The sequence below is a fragment of the Ammodytes marinus genome, assembly GCF_949987685.1.
Source record: "Ammodytes marinus genome assembly, chromosome: 12".
NCBI lineage: Eukaryota > Metazoa > Chordata > Actinopteri > Uranoscopiformes > Ammodytidae > Ammodytes > Ammodytes marinus.
Window position 1 is genome coordinate 5,806,079 of NC_137216.1, and position 18,688 is coordinate 5,824,766.

Genomic DNA, 18,688 nt, shown 5'->3' on the forward strand with positions numbered 1-18,688 from the left:
GTGCTAAGATGCATGGGGTTTTTCCCTTGTTTTCTGCGTCTTTACAGGAGCTATGAGGGGGCTTTTTTTAGAGCCTGTCTTGTTCCTGTCAACACTGCAGCATGACAGGCATCTGAAAGTTTGAAGCTTTTGTCTAATATGTTGTTGATGTAGTGTGTGTGTGTGTGTGTGTGCGTGTGTGTGCGTGTGTGTGTGTGTGTGTGTGACAGTAGTACATTTCCTCACTGGTCCGGAGAATTAAATTCTCTGCCGACACTGCCAGACTGAAAAATGATGGGAGGTGAGAAGTGCTGATGGAGTTGCGCACGAGTAGTTCTGTTGAAAAAGAGAGATAAAAGTTGTTCATTTTCATATATGAGTAAAATGGCCCTGTCTGAAATCTGCCGTCAAATGGTAACATTTAAAGGTGGAGTCAGGGATTCTGGAGGATGCATGTGAAATCACTTTTTGTCAAAATCAGTGAATATCTCCTCGTGATCTGCTACCTGTCCGTACTGTGTGCATGCTGAAAAGAAATCCAGTGTTAATACACAGCCTAGGTTCTGTATACGGGCATGTTGCTAGCTACGGTGGGCCCCTTTTGTTTACAGAGCCTAGGCTGTGTATTAACGCCAAATGTTAAAAATAAATAAATTCAGCACACACGCACAGTTACAGTTAGCAGATAGTGAGGAGATATTCACTGATTTTGACTAAATTGATTTTGACATTATGCAGAATCGCTGACTCTATCTTTAATGCCAAGTATGAAGTTTATGTTTGACCTTTCTCTTAAAATATTTTTTTTTCACTTAAAGTTGGTTTCATATTGCATGGGTGAAAGTTTAAAGACTAGAGTCAAAGTAAAGTGTTTTCAAAGCCCAAGTGCCCAGTCCCCAGTGTCTTTATAATCACAGCAAAGAGCAAACCGTTTACCTGAGATGATACTAGAAACACACCAATCAGAGGCTATCAACTTGTCGAGAGACCAATTAGATGCCATCATGCCATCAGTGGGCCAATTGCCATGTTATCCTTGATACAAATTACAACTGTGTCAAGTTGTGTCGCTTTTGGTGGCATTGCCATCTATAACCGAAATACTTTTCTAAATGTTTGCACTAAGCCATTGGACAGGACGTCAACATATAATAAGTCAATGCCTGCGTGATGAAGGCAGATACATTATTGTACAAGATTCTTCATAATTACATAGATACAAAACACATTTTATGAGAAGAATTTGAATCAATCTTAAACTCTTTCAGCTAACCGGTTTTACAAAATACAAGACAGTTTATAGCTATGCTGAAAATGATTCGCTGCCCAGTGGAAAACCGGTGCAGGGCTCAGTGATGCCCTGCAAACCAGATTCTTCAGTCAGATAAAGGTGAAATACTGTAGAATCTGACTGTGATTGGTGGGACAAACATAGGGTGTGGACAAAGTATAGCCAAGGGTGCTGCAGAAAATGGAAATGGTTAAAGCTAAAGATGCAATGACAGTCTTTTGGCATCAGGTCTGGATGTTGTTGATTACCTGGACCTTTTGCTGTGGACGTGTCAAATGTCAAAGAGCACTTGAGACAGTTGCACACAGAATGGGTCATGTGAGAATTCAAACTATTAATCTATGGTTAAAGGGAAAATGCTGTTCCACATGAGAATGTATGTCACGCATTTTGCCCAATGGACCTTTAACTCAATGTATTTTTTGCGTTCCGCCTCAATTACCTTAATGATCTCGCTGAAAACTGTTTTAGCTTAACAATCCAGTTGTAAAGGGAGCTATAAATGTGATGCATGCCGAAATAGGTTATTGACTAAATCATATTTTAAATAGATTTTCTTTCATTATGAAAAGTTAGCCCGTCACGCAAGCAAGTTTTTTTTATTTAATACATTTTTTATTGAAGGGCTGAAAATGGCCTGATGATTATTTTGATGGAAAATCTGACTTCCGACACTATAGCCTTCGTAGACGGTTTGTTTTTGAAACCCACAGCCTGCCAAGGGCACACCTTTCCATCGCCTTCTGTTTTAGAGGAGATAATGATTCTCTTTTACTTGGAATAGGATTGCATTTTTCCATCTCTTTCGTCCTCTATTCTTCCGTCACCTTTACCTTTCCATCCCTCGCTCCACCCCCTCCTCCTCCCCCTCTTCCCGTGGGTCGGCCGCTGCTGGTGCTCTCTGTACGGTGGCTATGCTCTATCGCTCCGTCACAACGCGAGCGAGGGATGAGAGACAAATCAAAACCGCCTTATTTCCCCTCAGTCCCTCGCACCATGCCAGATTGAATTTGAGGTTTTTCATCTTCTTTCTCATCTTTCTCCCCTCCCTCCCTGCCTGCCTCCCCTGGCGTCCACTCTGAATTACCTGGATCCAGGCCGTCTCACAACTTGATGACGCAGTATCAATTCTGCATATGGGTGATGGGGGGGCCAGATAGTCAGCAGCACTCACTGTTGATTCTTTTGACTCAATTTAAATCCACTCTTTCAGTTATGTGTGTTCAAAAATGGTCAATATACAAATCCATCAAAGCCACACCGGCCTTGCTTTTAGCAGCAGCTCAGAAATGTCCATGATTGCAAATGTTCAAATTCGCTTTCTTTTTTGGCTTTCATGTCCATAAATGTCCAAAAGTGGCACAATGCCGAAGAGCCATCAGAATACGTACTTTTCTGTAAAAAAAAAAAAGTATAGGCATACCTCAACTCAATGACATCATTAGACAATATGACAAAGCAGCTTATATACTAGTGAATATTTGTGATGGCCATATTACCAATGCTAAAATAATACCTAAGGGGAATCAGGCAATGGACCCTATTAAATAACATGGCTTTCAAACGTAATAGGTATTTCTTTAGACATTTATAATTAAATTTTCCTTTATTATAAGATGACTTGATATATTGTCTTAAAGTCCAGATTCACACTCACATTTCTACATCTACACCCACACACACACACACACACACACACACACAACACACTCATTTAGCCCACTGATCTCCTCATTGGCTCTGGTGCATTAAGAAAAAAAGAAGTAAAATGGAGCATGAATCTCGCTCAACACAAAAAACATGAGCTTCCCTCCCTCCAGATCTACCTTTCAGGGACACACATACACAAACACACACCATCATGCACTCATTTTATTCATCATTGGTGGGACTCCCCAGCGATTGCACCTTTTGTGATTTCAGCAATAGTTACATATTTATAACCGAGGTGGTCTGATGTGGAAATCAAAACCGACAAGTCCATTTGCATTGCGTAGCTGATTAAACTACACAGCAGTGTGTGTGTGTGTTGGAAGGAAGCATGGAGGAGTATGTGAAGAAAACCCTTCTGGTTTGATATGTAGTCATACACTTGGATGGATTGCATATAATTTATTCATCTACAATTGCCCAGTTCCATATCTGTCCACATAATCAACGTCAAGAGACTTTGTTTGAAAGTGAAAGACCAATTTGAGATGTTAAAACTAATTACAGCCACCAACTTACACTCAATATTTTCAGAAACCTAAGATAATGCGCTGCAGATGTAACAACCTGTATGTAGTGCAAAGCAGTCTTGTGTGTTAATGCAGAGTTTTTCACTTCCTGGATGTCAATGCGGGGGCCACCTGGCTCCAGCTACCTGATGATGATAATAAACGACTCTCATCTTCCACTCTGTTGGACCTAACTCCCACCCATCCTCCCCCTCACCCCACCTTTTCATTTTCAATTATGGACTGGAATATGAATCTTTAATAGGGTGATAATTGTGCTAGCATATTTGCTGTCACCCACCATTAGCCCAGATTAATTAGCCCATTTAGTTTAGCTTAAGAAAGTGTCTGGCTGAGGAATGGGTGGGCGCCGATGGGAGACGGGTTAGGGAGTAGAGAGAGTAGAATCAGCACAATCTGTTCTCTATCATAATGCCATCTTTCTCTCCCGCTTTCTCTCCTTGTGTCTCTCGCCTCTCTGCCTTTTACCCTCTCTCCGCTGCTCTGACTCCCTTTCTCTCATCAAGCTTACTGTCAGTCTGCTCCACGGCCATTATTTTTTGTCGCACTATGACTTTTCAAGTGGTTGTGTGTGGGGGGGGGGGGGGGGAGGACTAATGGGAGAAGTCATGCAGTTGAAACTTTCTCAGAACTGTTAATTCTGTAATTAACATTTTAGTACGAAGCCAGTGGTGCAACTTTTTAAATAAGCCCCATTTTCTGAGAAGATATTTATTATATTATTACGTCAATGTCCAACAGGCTGAAAATGTGTTCTCCGAGGGGGGGCTCACTCTCTTACACTTTGAAAACCCCTGCTGTAGTAGATACTGTTTTAAGCAGTTGCACAAAATGATGTGCTATGTTTTGATTTATTTGGAATATAATACTTCCCCTGACTCTAACTGGAGCCATTCCATAATATCGCCTAACCCAGATAAATGTTCCCAAATGGCCTCCCTCCTCGACACTGGTTCTGAAGCGGTGTTTAATGATTCCATCCAATGATATGTTTTTTTTTAAATTGCACATATGAGAATGTATTTTTAAATGTAATCAAAGCTGCATTTTTTTTATTTTTTTTTTATAAAAACATTATATCAAATTACTGTGTGTTATGTGAGTGGGGTTGCTTTTCACTACAAGCAACCCCAGTTTGGAGGGTTGCTACTCCACCTACAGCAGGGTGACATTAGCTTTAATTTTGGCCACTTGAAAGAAGACCAGCATTCACAATGGGTCTTTTCTTGACACATTTGTTTCTAGCAATTTAACATCTGAAGACAGACCAAATTGACTCTATCGCCCACTCATAGTCGGCTCATACTACGTCAAACACTGTCCGAAAATAGCCTTCGATGTTTGGCTTTCTTAATGAGCCAATCATTTGCTGCTTTTGACTCAACCATGAATAATGGCGAAACAGAGCCACTTGCAGAGACGTATCAAGCATTAGAGTTGGGTGTCCACTGTCAGTGTCATTGGCAGCATGAGCCAACATTTCAGGTTGCATGAAAATAATTATATTCTATGTCATTGTGAAAAATATAGCTTAAAGGAGCTTTAATCGCACTGTCCACCTTGAGATAAGGTGTGTGTGTGTGTGTGTGTGTGTGTGTGTGTGTGTGGGGGGGGGGGGGGGGGGGGGCAATGGAGTGACTTGGCCATGTCACTAGCCGTATATCTCTCAGCAGGCATGGGGGAAATGAGGTCTAATCGGAGGGATATTAAAGTCACAATAGACTGCCCCTGCTATTAAGGCCTGTCAGCCCTGGCCTCCTCTCTCACCTTGATATCTCTCAGGCTCTGAATATTTATATGCCTCAAATCATGGGCTACTTACATTGTGCGCTATGTGCATTTTCTTTGTGTGCGCGGGTGCTGGGGCGTCAAGAAATGTTTCATCACTGTAGCCACTCAAGGTCTTTGAATGTGTTTATGTGCTTGCTTGCATATAACTCTGTCCATACTTATGCAGTCCACCTTTTGTGTCCTCTGATCCTTTAGGTAGAGTGGGGACAAGGCTGCTTTCAGGTCAAATCAAGCCCGTCGCCATGGATGTGGATGAGGAAGAGAATATGAGTGAGTCTATTTCTCTTATCCATCTTTCTGTCCAAGCAATAGCCGGGGTCTCGGCCTTGTATTTGTGTGTCCCTTGTTTCTGTCTTCCCGCACGTCTTCCCTCATATGTCCGTCCTCCTGTCCTTCTCTGCTGTGTAATCAGTGTGAACACATTTTCTGCCCACTTATCTATTTGTGTTGCTAATTTAATTAACATTTTTATTCAGTTGAATCCTTCATGAGCATGATGGGAGCTATCATTTGTCTTTACCTGAGCCAATACACAGACAAAGCAATGCTTATAAAAACATTCAAGCCCATGATTTTACGGAAACTTATAAGGAAAGAACTAATCATTTTATCTGAGAAGCTCCAGGTCATATTACATATTCTCTGTACATCCATTTCTCTATTTTAGAAAATCCTCTCTTCTCCCAACTTATTGAACTTTAATTAGACATTTTGGTTTGAACTCGGTAACCGATCCTCAGAAGTCATGGAGAGACATGATTAAATCTGTTTCCCCCACTCCTTAACTATTTTGAAAATCACATTCAAAGGGAGCTGTCATCTTAGAAGTTCCCTAACCTGAATACAAATGAACACTTCTCATTGTAGTGTCAAATTCAGTGTTTTGCTCTGAGGAGAAGCATGGTGTTATGTCTAAAGTCAAATGCGCAGAGTAACAAAATAGTCTCTGTTGTCTTTCAAAGCCTCTTTTCTTACATTTCGAGTCAGAAGATATATTTGAAGATAAAACGTGGCCCAAGTTCACACAAGCCTACCCCTTTAACACCAAGGGAACGCCAGAGGAAAACGTGAAATCTTTTCTTACTTTTATGTGACAACCTTCACAGTTTTGGAAATCCTTTAATCACATAAATCAAAAGACCAACAAACAAGTTACACTTGAAGTTGTTATTTGGCTCATGCAACCCTTGCAGGGGATTTGAACTCTGAAAGATCCAAGCATATCCGATCTTTTGTCTTTGCATAACTAATGGGTCCTGATTACACAGATTCTAGCATGATAATGACCACAACAGCATGTGCATGTTATATTTAGTGCATCATGTCATGGCTGTTGGTATGGCTTTCATCCTCTGATCTGGTCTTTGGCTCTGGAGTACCACATCGTTCAAAAAGTTGTTATATTATAGTTATACAATGAATAATCTACATTTTGATTATGATTTCAAATGAAGGAAGGGAGCTGCCGTTTTCTTCTGTGTGCCATGATATTCACTTAATTTGCTTGTGCAGCATGCTAGAGTTTTCAGTATGCCATTGATAAATACGTTTATAAGTAAATTTAATCTTTTATTGGCCTATCGGTGCATATACCCCATATATATTACTGTTTCACGGTAGGTTCTGATTACTAGCCAGACATACTGGACACATTGAATTCAATATAAATCCCCAACTTTCCAGTAGCTGAAGGTTAAATAATTTGCAGAGTAACATAATGAGCTACACTACTTCATTCCGTATATTTTGAAATAATTAAGTTACAATGAGATTCCTCATGTTACCAGCACAATGTTCCACTATAGCTCAAATTACTCAACTAACACTGCAGCTTTTGTGTTAGTTAAAGTTTATTTGCTGTACCTATTCATACACAAATTCCACCTATTATCATTTTGATAGGTGATGGCTTTTCTTGCTTCTATTCTGTAGTTGCACTGGCCCTCCTTTCCTTGTTTTTAATTTAATTTTCTACTTTAAATTTGTTTTCGAAACACCACACCATTTTTTGGGATGCAAACATACACTAGACCAAAATATCTTGCATGTTTTCAGTGTAGATATGCTCCTCGGTGTTTGTGTTCATGATCTTTGGAATAAGTGTATTTTCTTTTTTCTTTAGACATGTCAATTGTAGTAGGCAGATGGTAACGGCATGTCAGTACATTTTGCAACCTCAAACACTGTGTTCTCTGACAAGCTCCATGGGGTGGATCTCAGAGGCGCAGGGTCTTATGAATGGCATCTCATTAGAAACAGATTTGAAATTCAGATTTTTCTCCTCATTTTAAATAAGACAGTCATTCTTTTCCAAAATCCTATATAAACAGCTTTTTAACCGCCCACCGTGTCACCAGCCAAGCCTTTAGGATTCTGCAGTAGGTGGAGTCATCTCCTTCTGCCTCTTTGATGTACTCCTCTTTGCCTGGTCCTTAGCTCCTCACCCTGCACTCCTCCCTTGCACTCCCTCAACCTGACCTACAATCCCACTCATGCACACTGCGGCCTCTCTTTCTCATGAGTACCGCAAGGAGTAACCTATCAAGCCTTTGCTGAAGGATGTTATAAATGAAAATTTTTGCCAATATTCCATCCACTTTGCTAACTGGATTCCGTGATATGTGTTCCCCATGTACAGTATATTTCAGAGCCTGCTGTTTGAAACGGAACACCTAATTTCTCTGTAGGCACTCAAGCGATTAAAAATTGATGAGTTGATGAGGAATGGGTGTTGACATGTTTATGTTGAATGTTGACGCGTATACTAAGATTGGTATGCCTCGAGACTCGTAACACTGTGCAACCGTAAAGGTGTACATTAGTATTTCTACCACCTCACCCTGCCCATTAGAATAATTAAAAGCTTCCTAAGTACAAATTTAATTATGAATATAAATTAGGGAGTTAATAAAAAAATGAAATATGATATGATCAAAATATAGTCCCAAAAAGGTTCTACACTGTTTCAAGTTTTGATCAAGTTATATATCTTAGGATGTACTGATGATGTTCTACTATTCACAGTTATATCAATAGACCAAAGGTTAATATGTTAAGTCAAATTTAAAGTTAGCCTCTCTTGCTTTGATGAAGGAACACAAATCATTGGTTCAGTTCCAAAGAGTGATAAAGGAATCTATAAATTTTGCATTTACAAGGTCCTGCAACGAAGGCGTTGTAAGTTACTCTTTCTGGGCACCGCAGGTTCAAGCAGCACCGATGTTAAAGAAAACCGAAACCTGGACAACGTGTCCTGCAAAGACGGAGTGGGAGTTGCTGAACAGCTCCCTAATGGAGGCGGCTCAGGAAGTCGAAAGCGCCCCCTTGAAGAGGGAAACAATGGACATACACACTCAAAGTTCCGTGCCAAGAAGCGCAAGAAAACACCCGGGCCAGTCCTGCCCAAGAATGCTCTGATGCAGTTGAATGAAATCAAACCAGGTCTGCAGTACAAACTGCTGTCTCAGACAGGACCAGTCCATGCACCAGTTTTTATCATGACTGTGGAGGTCAATGGACAGATGTTTGAGGGCATGGGCCCAACTAAGAAGAAGGCTAAACTAAATGCTGCTGAGAAAGCACTGCGGTCCTTTGTCCAGTTCCCCAATGCCTCTGAGGCACACCTGGCTATGGGTCGAACGCTGACAGTGAACACAGACTTTACCTCTGACCAGGCTGACTTTCCTGACATGCTCTTCAATGGCTTTGAGACACCAGCCACACCTGATGAAACCTTCTATGTAGGCTCCAATGGTAGCAACTCCTTAAACTCACTAGGAGAGTACCCACTGCCCACACCACCTGGCAGCAACCTTATCCAGGCCCCATTGCCCCCTCCATCAGCATTCAGCTCGCCCTCCAGTGGTAAAAATCCAGTCATGATTCTCAATGAGCTCAGGCCAGGCCTCAAATATGACTTTGTCTCAGAAAGTGGTGAGAGTCATGCCAAGAATTTTGTGATGTCAGTAACAGTGGATGCACAGACGTTTGAAGGCTCAGGGCGCAACAAGAAGCTGGCTAAAGCCCGGGCAGCGCAAGCTGCCCTCTCAGCTCTCTTCAACATGCAACTAGACCAGACACCATCCCGGCAACCAATACCAAGCGAGGGTTTGCAGCTTCACCTACCCCAGGTAAGATATTCAGATTATTTATAGATTGTCATACTTGAAGAGAATTTGAATACTCCGAACAGAAACGGAACAATTAAATTTTTTTCAAAAGATGTTCAGCAATTTGAACTAGAAGAGGAGTCAGCCGTATGTTTTATTCAGTCATAGCATACTGAAAAAGGTCTTCCTTGTTTTATGGATTCTTTTTTTGAATTTTAAAAAGCCAAAGAGCTTGAGCATGTTTCAGGTTTTTCTAGAAAGCATCATGCCTGAAAATCTTCATACCCAAAGAATACCCCAATAGGTAAAAGCAAAACCGTGCTCAATCATACTTCCCTTTGCATTACAGCACATAAATATTTTAGGTCTCTAGCTGTATACCCAAGGGTGCCTTGAAAGATCGCTCATATGACTTTTCTATAATACATAAGTAGGTATCTAGGTTGATGAATTACAATTGTATAATATCGACGCAATATGGGGCACAATGAAATAAATCTTATGAGAAAATTATATATATTTTGCCTTCCGTAAATTAAATTGGATCATTAACTTGACCTTGTCATGAATCAACAGCTTGGAAACAGCCATTAGAATTTAAGATGAGAGTTGAAAATCACATAACTTGAAATGATAAAGACTGAGATGGATTTTAGAAGTCCATTGAGCTGTAAAGATTTAGTATCAGTACGCATTGGATTCATATGATAATTGTCATCAGGATGATCAAGATCTGAGTGCCTGGTCCGTAACTTACTTCTCCCTAATTTGCTCATGCTTTACCTTGGTAACGCACAAAAGGTAACGGACGAATCACGTCCGTCTCCCTATTGAGTGTCCTTCGGAACTTAATACATTATACATAATGTGTATAATTCGGTCAGTTATTGTGGCCAGAATCAAAGCGGAACGCATCTTTATGGACCTCTCCTTGCTTTGACTTTTGGGCTGAAAATAGTCTACTTCAGACTGCTCCACCTTCTCAGTTGTCAACTGATTTATTCAACAAGAACCTATTTTAACCATAGCGCCCTCACTAATGGCTCTATTAATTATCTTGTCACTTGGTATTGAAATTCTGCAGCCCGTTTCCATTTGACATGGAACTAATGGGGAAAATTGTTGGCGTCCACTGTTGTTGAAAAAATGTTAACTTTAGATTGGTATTATACAGTCGGTTATGTTGACTCTCAAACCATAAATGCCATCAAAAACATATAAGTATCTATACATTCAGGAAAGAAGAGTTATTGTGTTTTGTCGGAGTGATCAGTACTTCAACTTCTCCACTAGAGCTTAAAAGTCATTTCTACACCGTAGACGACCTTGATATGAAAAGTCAAATGATCTGGCTTCGAGTGGATAACTCCGAAGTAGCAGGGAAGTAATATCGGACTAATCTCTTTCATTTGGGGTTATCCAGCCGTCATGTCCCCTCTTGGTTTTCCTTCACATTAGTAATGGATAAAGAGCCAGCGAAAGGAGGTGGCTGTCCAAGAACAAAAGATTTTACGAAGTTAACTTTATGTTCCCCTAGAGTTAAGATAGGACTTTGAAACATTGTGGGACTGTCGATCACTTTGTTCACATCTGTTGCTCAGGTGTACTTGTTTTGTTTTTTACTTTTTGTGATACTCTGTCTGAAGGGAGATGATTATTTATAACTGTCACGCCAAACTCCTGTAGTGTTGCTTGAAAGACGGTTAGGTATTACCTCAGGGGGTCAACCCAGTTTCAACACACTGACTCTTGTTTAGGAGCTAAATGGGAACACTGTGACAGGTACACGGTGCTCTGGGGGGCGGGATAACTTCAGATGCGCTTTGAAAGCTGACACATCTGACAGAAGCTCGTGTTTGTGTGTGTGTGTGTGTGTGTCTCCCTGTTGTGTGTGCGTGTGCTTGTGCGTGTGTGTGTGTGTGTGTGTGTGTGTGTGTGTGTGATTCCAGGTTCTGGCGGATGCTGTCTCTCGTCTAGTGGTGGATAAGTTCAGTGAGCTGACAGAAAACTTCACCTCCCCCCATGCACGACGGAAAGTCCTAGCAGGGGTTGTCATGACAACAGGTAATTTGGGGGGAAGAAATGGTTGGTGCTTATACTTTTAAAAAATACAGCACTGCCAGTCAATTTTGAAGGATCCAAAGGAAAATTCAGGTTACTTAAAAGGCTCAAAGACGAGAGGTGTTTTTAAAAAAGACAATATTCATCCACAGTTTAAATTTACTGTGTTCAGCTTATGCAAAAAAAAATAAAAAATTGGGTTCAGTTCCGTCACGAATGGTGTTTTAACACATTTACTCAAGTACTGTATATTTAGGTATTTGAGCAATATCACTTGAGCTTTGCCATGTTAAACATCCCTCCACATTAAACTTGATATAAACTTAACAAAGACTTATTACACAAATATATAGGATGAGCTTTTAATATACAGTATATTAGCATTGATATGCTGTTATACATTAGCCAACTTAGAAGTATATCTCCTTTTAGATATTTTCTTCTACATAAAATACTTAACAGCCTTCTAGTTTTTAGGAGACATGAATAACAGTTTTGGTGTGCCAGTGTTTTCAAGCCACAGGAATACCCTTTCTAAAGGCTATAGCAACCTACAAGGTTACATGACACTCTGCAGAGTAAGGACAATATTTAAAAGTGTAACAAATAATGTAGGTGGCAGACATGTTTTGCAAATAATTACAGTTTGCCCCATCCAGGGTCATAAAACACAACTTTGACCAGCAACACATATACGTATTGTAAGACTGTGTGTCATTTGACTAATACGTCTTTGGTCCCTCTAACCCCCGAACAGGGACAGATGTGAAGGAAGCACAGGTCATTTGTGTCTCCACGGGAACCAAATGCATCAACGGCGAGTACATGAGCGACCGCGGCTTGGCCCTCAACGACTGCCACGCCGAGATCATCGCGCGACGCTCGCTCATCAGGTACCTCTACACTCAGCTGGAGTTCTTCCTCAGGTCAGTCGAGTTGTTTTTCTCTTTCAAGCACAGTTCAGTGTACACTTAATAAAGCTGTAGTATACAGCCGCGGAAAAAACTTAAGAGGCCCTTCCAAATGCATATATTTGAGTAAAATGTAACATTTTGATTTTATAATATAAACTACTGACAACATTTCTACCAAATGCACAATAAAAAGATTATCATTAAGAGCATTTCCAAGTAATATAGAGATGAAGATTTAAGAAAAATCCAGACTGGTCTCTTAATTTTTTTCCAGGGGCTGTATGTGCTATTTGTTATCCCCTGTATTACATTTTTGACATCTGTCTGTCTTCGTAGCAACAACAAGGAGGACCACCACAAGTCGATATTCGTGCATTGTGAAAAGGGAGGCTACAGGTTAAAGGACAACGTTCAGTTCCACCTGTACATCAGCACCTCGCCATGTGGAGACGCCCGGATCTTTTCTCCGCACGAAGCCGGAGTGGAAGGTATGTGCAACTCGCTGCCTGTGTTTTTTTAATTTGGTCTCAACTTGGTCCGCAATTCAACTGTTTTGACAACAAGCGTTCTTCTTTTTATTTATTTTTTAATCGAATTTGTAGTTTTCTTTCTCTTACCCATGCTTGATTTCATTTAATTAGAATTTTTCCCGCCGTGTCCAAATTGGCATTACAGACACATTGAAACAAGGCTCTGGTAATTAGAGCTTTTTGTCATTCGCTGCCTGTCTCTATCAGTCTTTTCTCCCGCCCAGCCCACCCACACCGTCTGTCTGATTAACCTCCCTCTTATACTCTTGTCAAAGCTTTTACCCCGTCGCACATGGCAGACTGAATAGAAACACAGACACATGCAATTAGCCGCTGAAGAGATGGCGCATGCTGGTGGAAATGGCAAACATTGATGACATAATAATAAATAATGAAGCTCATGCTTTTTGTGGGAGAAATATTTTTTTTTTTTTCTTGGAATAATTTTTTTTTTTTGTTCAGGTTGCGGAGATACTTTATTTTGTATGTATTTGCACATTGATGGGGATCCAAATTGTCCAATAAGGAAACCTGTAGCCTCCCTTTTCACTGTCAATTTTGACTACTTTCTTTTATTTTTTTTATTTTTTTAACAAATCAATTCAGTCTCAACAAAGTCTCTGTGATTTCATGTACATATTAATGCTTTGTATGTATGCATGTCTTTATTTATTTCTCCTCGACTGATAGATGTTTTCTGTCACCCAGACCAAGGAGACAGACATCCCAACCGGAAGGCGCGGGGCCAGTTAAGGACCAAAATTGAGTCAGGGGAGGGCACCATCCCCGTCAGGTCCAGCAACACCATCCAGACCTGGGACGGGGTGCTGCAGGGGGAGAGGTTACTCACCATGTCCTGCAGCGACAAGATCGCAAGGTAATGTAGCGCAAACATCCGTCATACTCCTTCTGTTGTGTCCTGCTTCACAGAAAATAGATTGACTTTTCGGGAGTTAGACGAGAAGATTGGATACCACCACTCTTGTTACTGTATGCTAAATATAAAGCTAATGTACAGACAGCAGCTGGGTAGCTTAGCATAGCTTAGTTTAGACTGGAAACAGAGGGAGACTGCTAGCATTACACTTAGCAATACAATTACCAGTCCCTATACAGCTCATCATCATCCTTTTTGTTTAATCCGTACAAAAATAAATCTTACCTTCACAGACTAAAACCAATTATGTTTCATCATAGTATTCTTCCTTCTTGCTTAAGCCATATTTAGCCATTCAGTAATCATATTTCACGTTTCTTCATGGTCTTTTTGTATAGTGTTTTATTTACTCATAGAAGTGCTGATGAATTGCACTCTATCCCCGCTTTGTCACTTCAAGTCCTATCATTTCCTCCGGGGAAGTGTCAGGGACATCTGAGATGATGGATCCTCTGTCCCTGGGGACATTTTTTCGCCCGGCAGATCATAGCGTCTTTAGTCTCTGTCCATGTTCAAGGCAACACTGTGCCTCCCCCTGTGATGAACGATAGAACTTCTCCATAACTCTTTTCTCACAAGCCCTTTCTCTCCTCCTCCTCCTCTTTCTCTCCTCCTCCGTCCAGGATTGTAATACCCTGCCTGAATGCCCAGAGTGATTGAATGCAGCGTGTGTATTCCATGAGGGGAGATGTTGACTGTGTAGCGGAGAGGGCTGTTTGCACACTGTGAGAGGTGTTGTTGCCATTTCAGCGTGTCCGTGAGCCGGTACTAGTAGTGAGGCACATTTTGGTGTGGTTGTCCAGAAGTGGAGCGATCCAAGTCAGTAGAGGGCAAAATAGGCTGGAGTCAGTCCATACATTTAGTCATGATGTGGGGGCTTTCTGCCTGTCAAAGTTTTCCCTAAGATAACAAGGACACACATTAGATATTTAGAAGTCAACTCCGGTGACAGCTCCGAGTTTATGTCGGGCATCAGTAAATTGACTCTATACAAGGGAAGATAAGGGATTGGTATTTAGAGTACATCTCTTCCACTGGGAGGAAAGTCCTATGCCAGGCCTCTCACTCTGCCTGACTCTGCCTTGTTGTGACACAGCTAATAGCCAGGTGAGAGATCGGCTTCCCACCTGCACTTGTCCCTGTGTGTGTGTGTGTGAGTGATGGTTAACTGCAGGGCTGCTGTTTAACACAGCAAGGACTGGCAGACTTTGCCCGTAATGTTTTTCTCCTTACACATCATTTTCTCTTCTTTCGTTTTCTCTTTGCTTTGATTACTTGCCCGGCCCCGTGGCTCTGAGCAGGAACAAGCAGCTCTCTCCACCTTACTGTGCGTTGGTTGTTTCCAGCTATTTCAATATGCTCATTAGCAACAGAACAAAGCTGTAATGGGTTATTTCCATCTGTTTGTCTTGTTTCCTCCTGACCTGATTTCTTTTAAACAGCTGATGACGTGGGCCTCGCGTGCGTGCGTGCGTGCGTGCGTGTGTGTGTGTGTGTGTGTGTGTGTGTGTGTGTGTGTGTGTGTGTGTGTGTGTGTGTGTGTGTGTGTGTGTGTGTGTGTGTGTGTGCGACTGTGTGCTTGCTTGCTTTTGGTTATTTCGATATACCGTGTGCGTCCTTTGAAATGTTTTTATGTGCATTGTGCATCCCTGTTGTTTAGCCCCGTGTGTGTGTGTGTGTGTTACTGCACTGTAATTTCACTGTGCCTGAATGTATGCTTTACTGCTGTCAGCGATAAATTCGGAGATTTCATTTTGCCCTCCCTGTGCGTTTCATACTCAATATCACATGCACACACACACACATACACACACACATATACAAAGGGAATATTGCATACAGAAACAATATCCCCTTGAGTAGCCTGAGGTCTATGTGCTTATATATTCCTCATTGTTTCTGATGCATGTTGGTAATTTCACACACTCTCAAGCAGTCTGCCTGAGGTGAAAGGTGAATCACAATGATGCTGTCTTGATATTGTGAACTTCTCAAAGCATAAGAGCTAATAATAGATGACATCTTATTAAATATCAGCAAAAGCAACAATGAACTGATCCTGCTACTTACTAGAATTGCCTGTGTGGCTATAGCAACATGCACCTTATTCCTCAGTGCCACTGAGCTATAGTGTTGTCCAAAAGCTATTAAGAACACATCATTGAGACACATTAATGCACTGAATGACATGTTCCTTCATTGGTACGAATGTGGGCAGTGGATGTGTTAGTTGAGTCAATCTCACATTCACACTACTGCTGTCATAATACTCAAATGCTCAAAATAGTATCTCATAAAAATAATCAATGTATTCATCTTTGATAAGTAATGTGTGCTAAAAGCCACAGCGCCCAGCTGCTCTGCTAGTCATTTAGCCTTTTCATCAAAAGAAAATATTTATTTGTTACCTGCTTTTAAAGTATTAGGAGATAATGGGCTTGGGGCTAAGTGAATCACAGTGGGAGGAGAAAGGTGTTAAGAGACTGTGTTGGTTTTGGTATACTTATAACACCAACCTTATCCTTCAACTGTTCCGTCTCTCTTGCTCTCTCCCTTCATCTCCTCTTTTTTTCCATCTCACTCTCTCTCTCTCTCTCTCCCTCTCTCTCTCCCTCTCTCTCTCTGGCGGAGTGGGCCTGGGCGATGCTTCACAGAGCATGTCAATGGGAAAATGACTGGGGAGGGATTGGCTAATGACACAGCGTAGAAATACACAGAAGTTTGTAGAAAATGAAATTGGATACCGCAAGAGTGTACACAACTGTAGGACCGTGGCTGATTGTGTGTGGCACATTGGCTGGCTGCGTATGGCCTTGTAAATTTTTTTGCTTGTGCCAGCTGTCAGTTTATATTGTTTCAGTCTCTCAACTTGTCAAGGCATAATGCTCTCCTTTTCATGTTTGACACACAGAACACATTTCCCTTAGCTTATATAGCTCAAGAGACTCCGGGCTTGTACAGTATAAGGCTGATTACTTACATCTGTTGAAAGTTATCCGTATTTTGATTATTTTGTTTGTCCGTCATGCAGCTCATTTCAAAGTAATTCATATATTCTAATACTTCTGAATGTGAATAAAGTCTTGTGAGGAGCCCCAGGGTATAGTTAGTTTGGTCTGATTGGACTATTTATACCTCCGAATCGACTCGTACATTGAGGCTGAGCAATATTGGGTTTTTCCGTAATTACCACTGAAAACAGCTCATTAAAAACAAACGCGCTTCAATTCCACTTTATCTGATGTGTGTGTATGTGTGTGTGTGTGTGTGTGTGTGTGTGTGTGTGTTTTATTTTCTCCCCTCTGCAGGTGGAATGTGTTGGGCATACAGGGCTCTTTGATGAGCTACTTTGCCGAGCCCATCTACTTCTCCAGCCTCATCCTGGGCAGCCTGTACCACGGAGACCACCTCTCCCGGGCCATGTACCAGCGCATAGCGGATATCGAGGACCTGCCCAACCAGTTCACCCTCAACAGGCCTCTGCTCAGCGGTCAGTGCCATGCTTCCATACAGATTATTATTTAATTTTTTTAGATCATTTTTTGACATTTTTCAAGCTTTATTAGACAGTACAGAGTTGAAATGGGGCGAGAGGGGGGGGGGGGGGGAATTACCTGCAGTAAAAGTCCACGGGTCGGATTCGAACCCGCGACCACTGCAACGAAGGCCGGAGGCGATACGGTATGCGCTCTATCCACTACGTCACCGGAGCGCCCAACCATACTGACATTTTGACATGTTTGCCTTTCAACGTTTTTTCTTGGTGGGGGGGGGGGAACTCCTCCTCCGCTAATCTTTGCCTAATCGAACCCCCAGCTGTCTAAATATCAAAGAGGAAAGACGCTAATCAATCCTAAGCAGTGCAGTGGGTCCACAGCACCAAGACAGCTATTGCTTTTTTTTTCTCCTCTGTGTGTGTCCGGCTGACATTTACCTAGGGGTCTGGTGGAATTTGAATAGCTTTATCAGCTTTTTCAAATTTCCCAGCGTCGGTTTGACCTTTTACAAAAGGCCATGTCTTTGCTTTTCTGACGTTCCATTTTTTAGGTGTAGAATTCAGTCACTATGTAAGTAAGTAGTACTGAACACTTGCTGCGGACTTAGACACTGATTTATCTCTCTTGGGGAAATACGACATAGCTGTAAACAGGACTGTATTTAACATAGCCTGTTACACGTCAAGCTAATGTAGTAAGGTATTGATGCGCTCCTTGGCCTTGGCAGTATTAATCAGTCACTAGCACTGTTAACTATATGCTAACAGTAAGCTGAGGATGAAGCTGATGAAAGGTATAAAAACATGAATGTGTAAAAAAAACTTTTTAAATGCAAATAAATCCAGTTTTGAAGGCAGTGCCAAGTTACGGTAATCGGACAGTGGCTGTTTGGGCCAGGAGTTTAAGTACATCAACTGTTTTAACCTATGATAATAAAACCAAACTCAATCCATGACCTCAGACAGAACAGTGAAGTGGGTCTGTGGTCAGTGTCCTAGGGGTTTGATGAGGAGCTATATGCTGCTCCCCCCTGCTTCTCCCCTCTGGTCGCTCTGTAAATGGCGGGTAAAGGAGATAATAGTCGGGGGTTATTAACCTTTTCCGCTTTAGAGAGTTTTTAGCGGTTGAAGCACTGTGGCGTTAGAGCACTTTAGGATTTCATCCCCTTTAAATCATCTTCTGCCACAAGTGCTGCCAAATGGAACCAAGGAGCTTAATACACACACACACACACACATACATACACACATACACACACACACACACACACACACACAAAGAGCGAGCCACCAGGATTTATGGCATCCATATATCTCCCATTTATGCTTCACATACAGCG

At 41.5% G+C, this 18,688-nt stretch overlaps 1 protein-coding gene across 6 annotated transcripts in view; it reads left to right on the forward strand.

The window, feature by feature from the left end:
- Window positions 1-18,688, forward strand: part of adarb1b (adenosine deaminase RNA specific B1b) — a 109,809-nt gene that overhangs the window by 89,113 nt on the left and 2,008 nt on the right. For 5 of the 6 annotated variants that reach the window (XM_080038225.1, XM_080038227.1, XM_080038223.1 and 2 more), the window contains 7 exons: window positions 5,497-5,571; window positions 8,506-9,431; window positions 11,360-11,474; window positions 12,229-12,397; window positions 12,722-12,873; window positions 13,606-13,792; window positions 17,161-17,342. In XM_080038225.1, the coding sequence (XP_079894351.1) occupies window positions 5,544-5,571; window positions 8,506-9,431; window positions 11,360-11,474; window positions 12,229-12,397; window positions 12,722-12,873; window positions 13,606-13,792; window positions 17,161-17,342 (1,759 nt within the window). In that variant the 5' untranslated portion in view covers window positions 5,497-5,543. The remainder of the gene's footprint in view (window positions 1-5,496; window positions 5,572-8,505; window positions 9,432-11,359; window positions 11,475-12,228; window positions 12,398-12,721; window positions 12,874-13,605; window positions 13,793-17,160; window positions 17,343-18,688) is intronic. The other variant, XM_080038224.1, reaches the window with a different exon arrangement.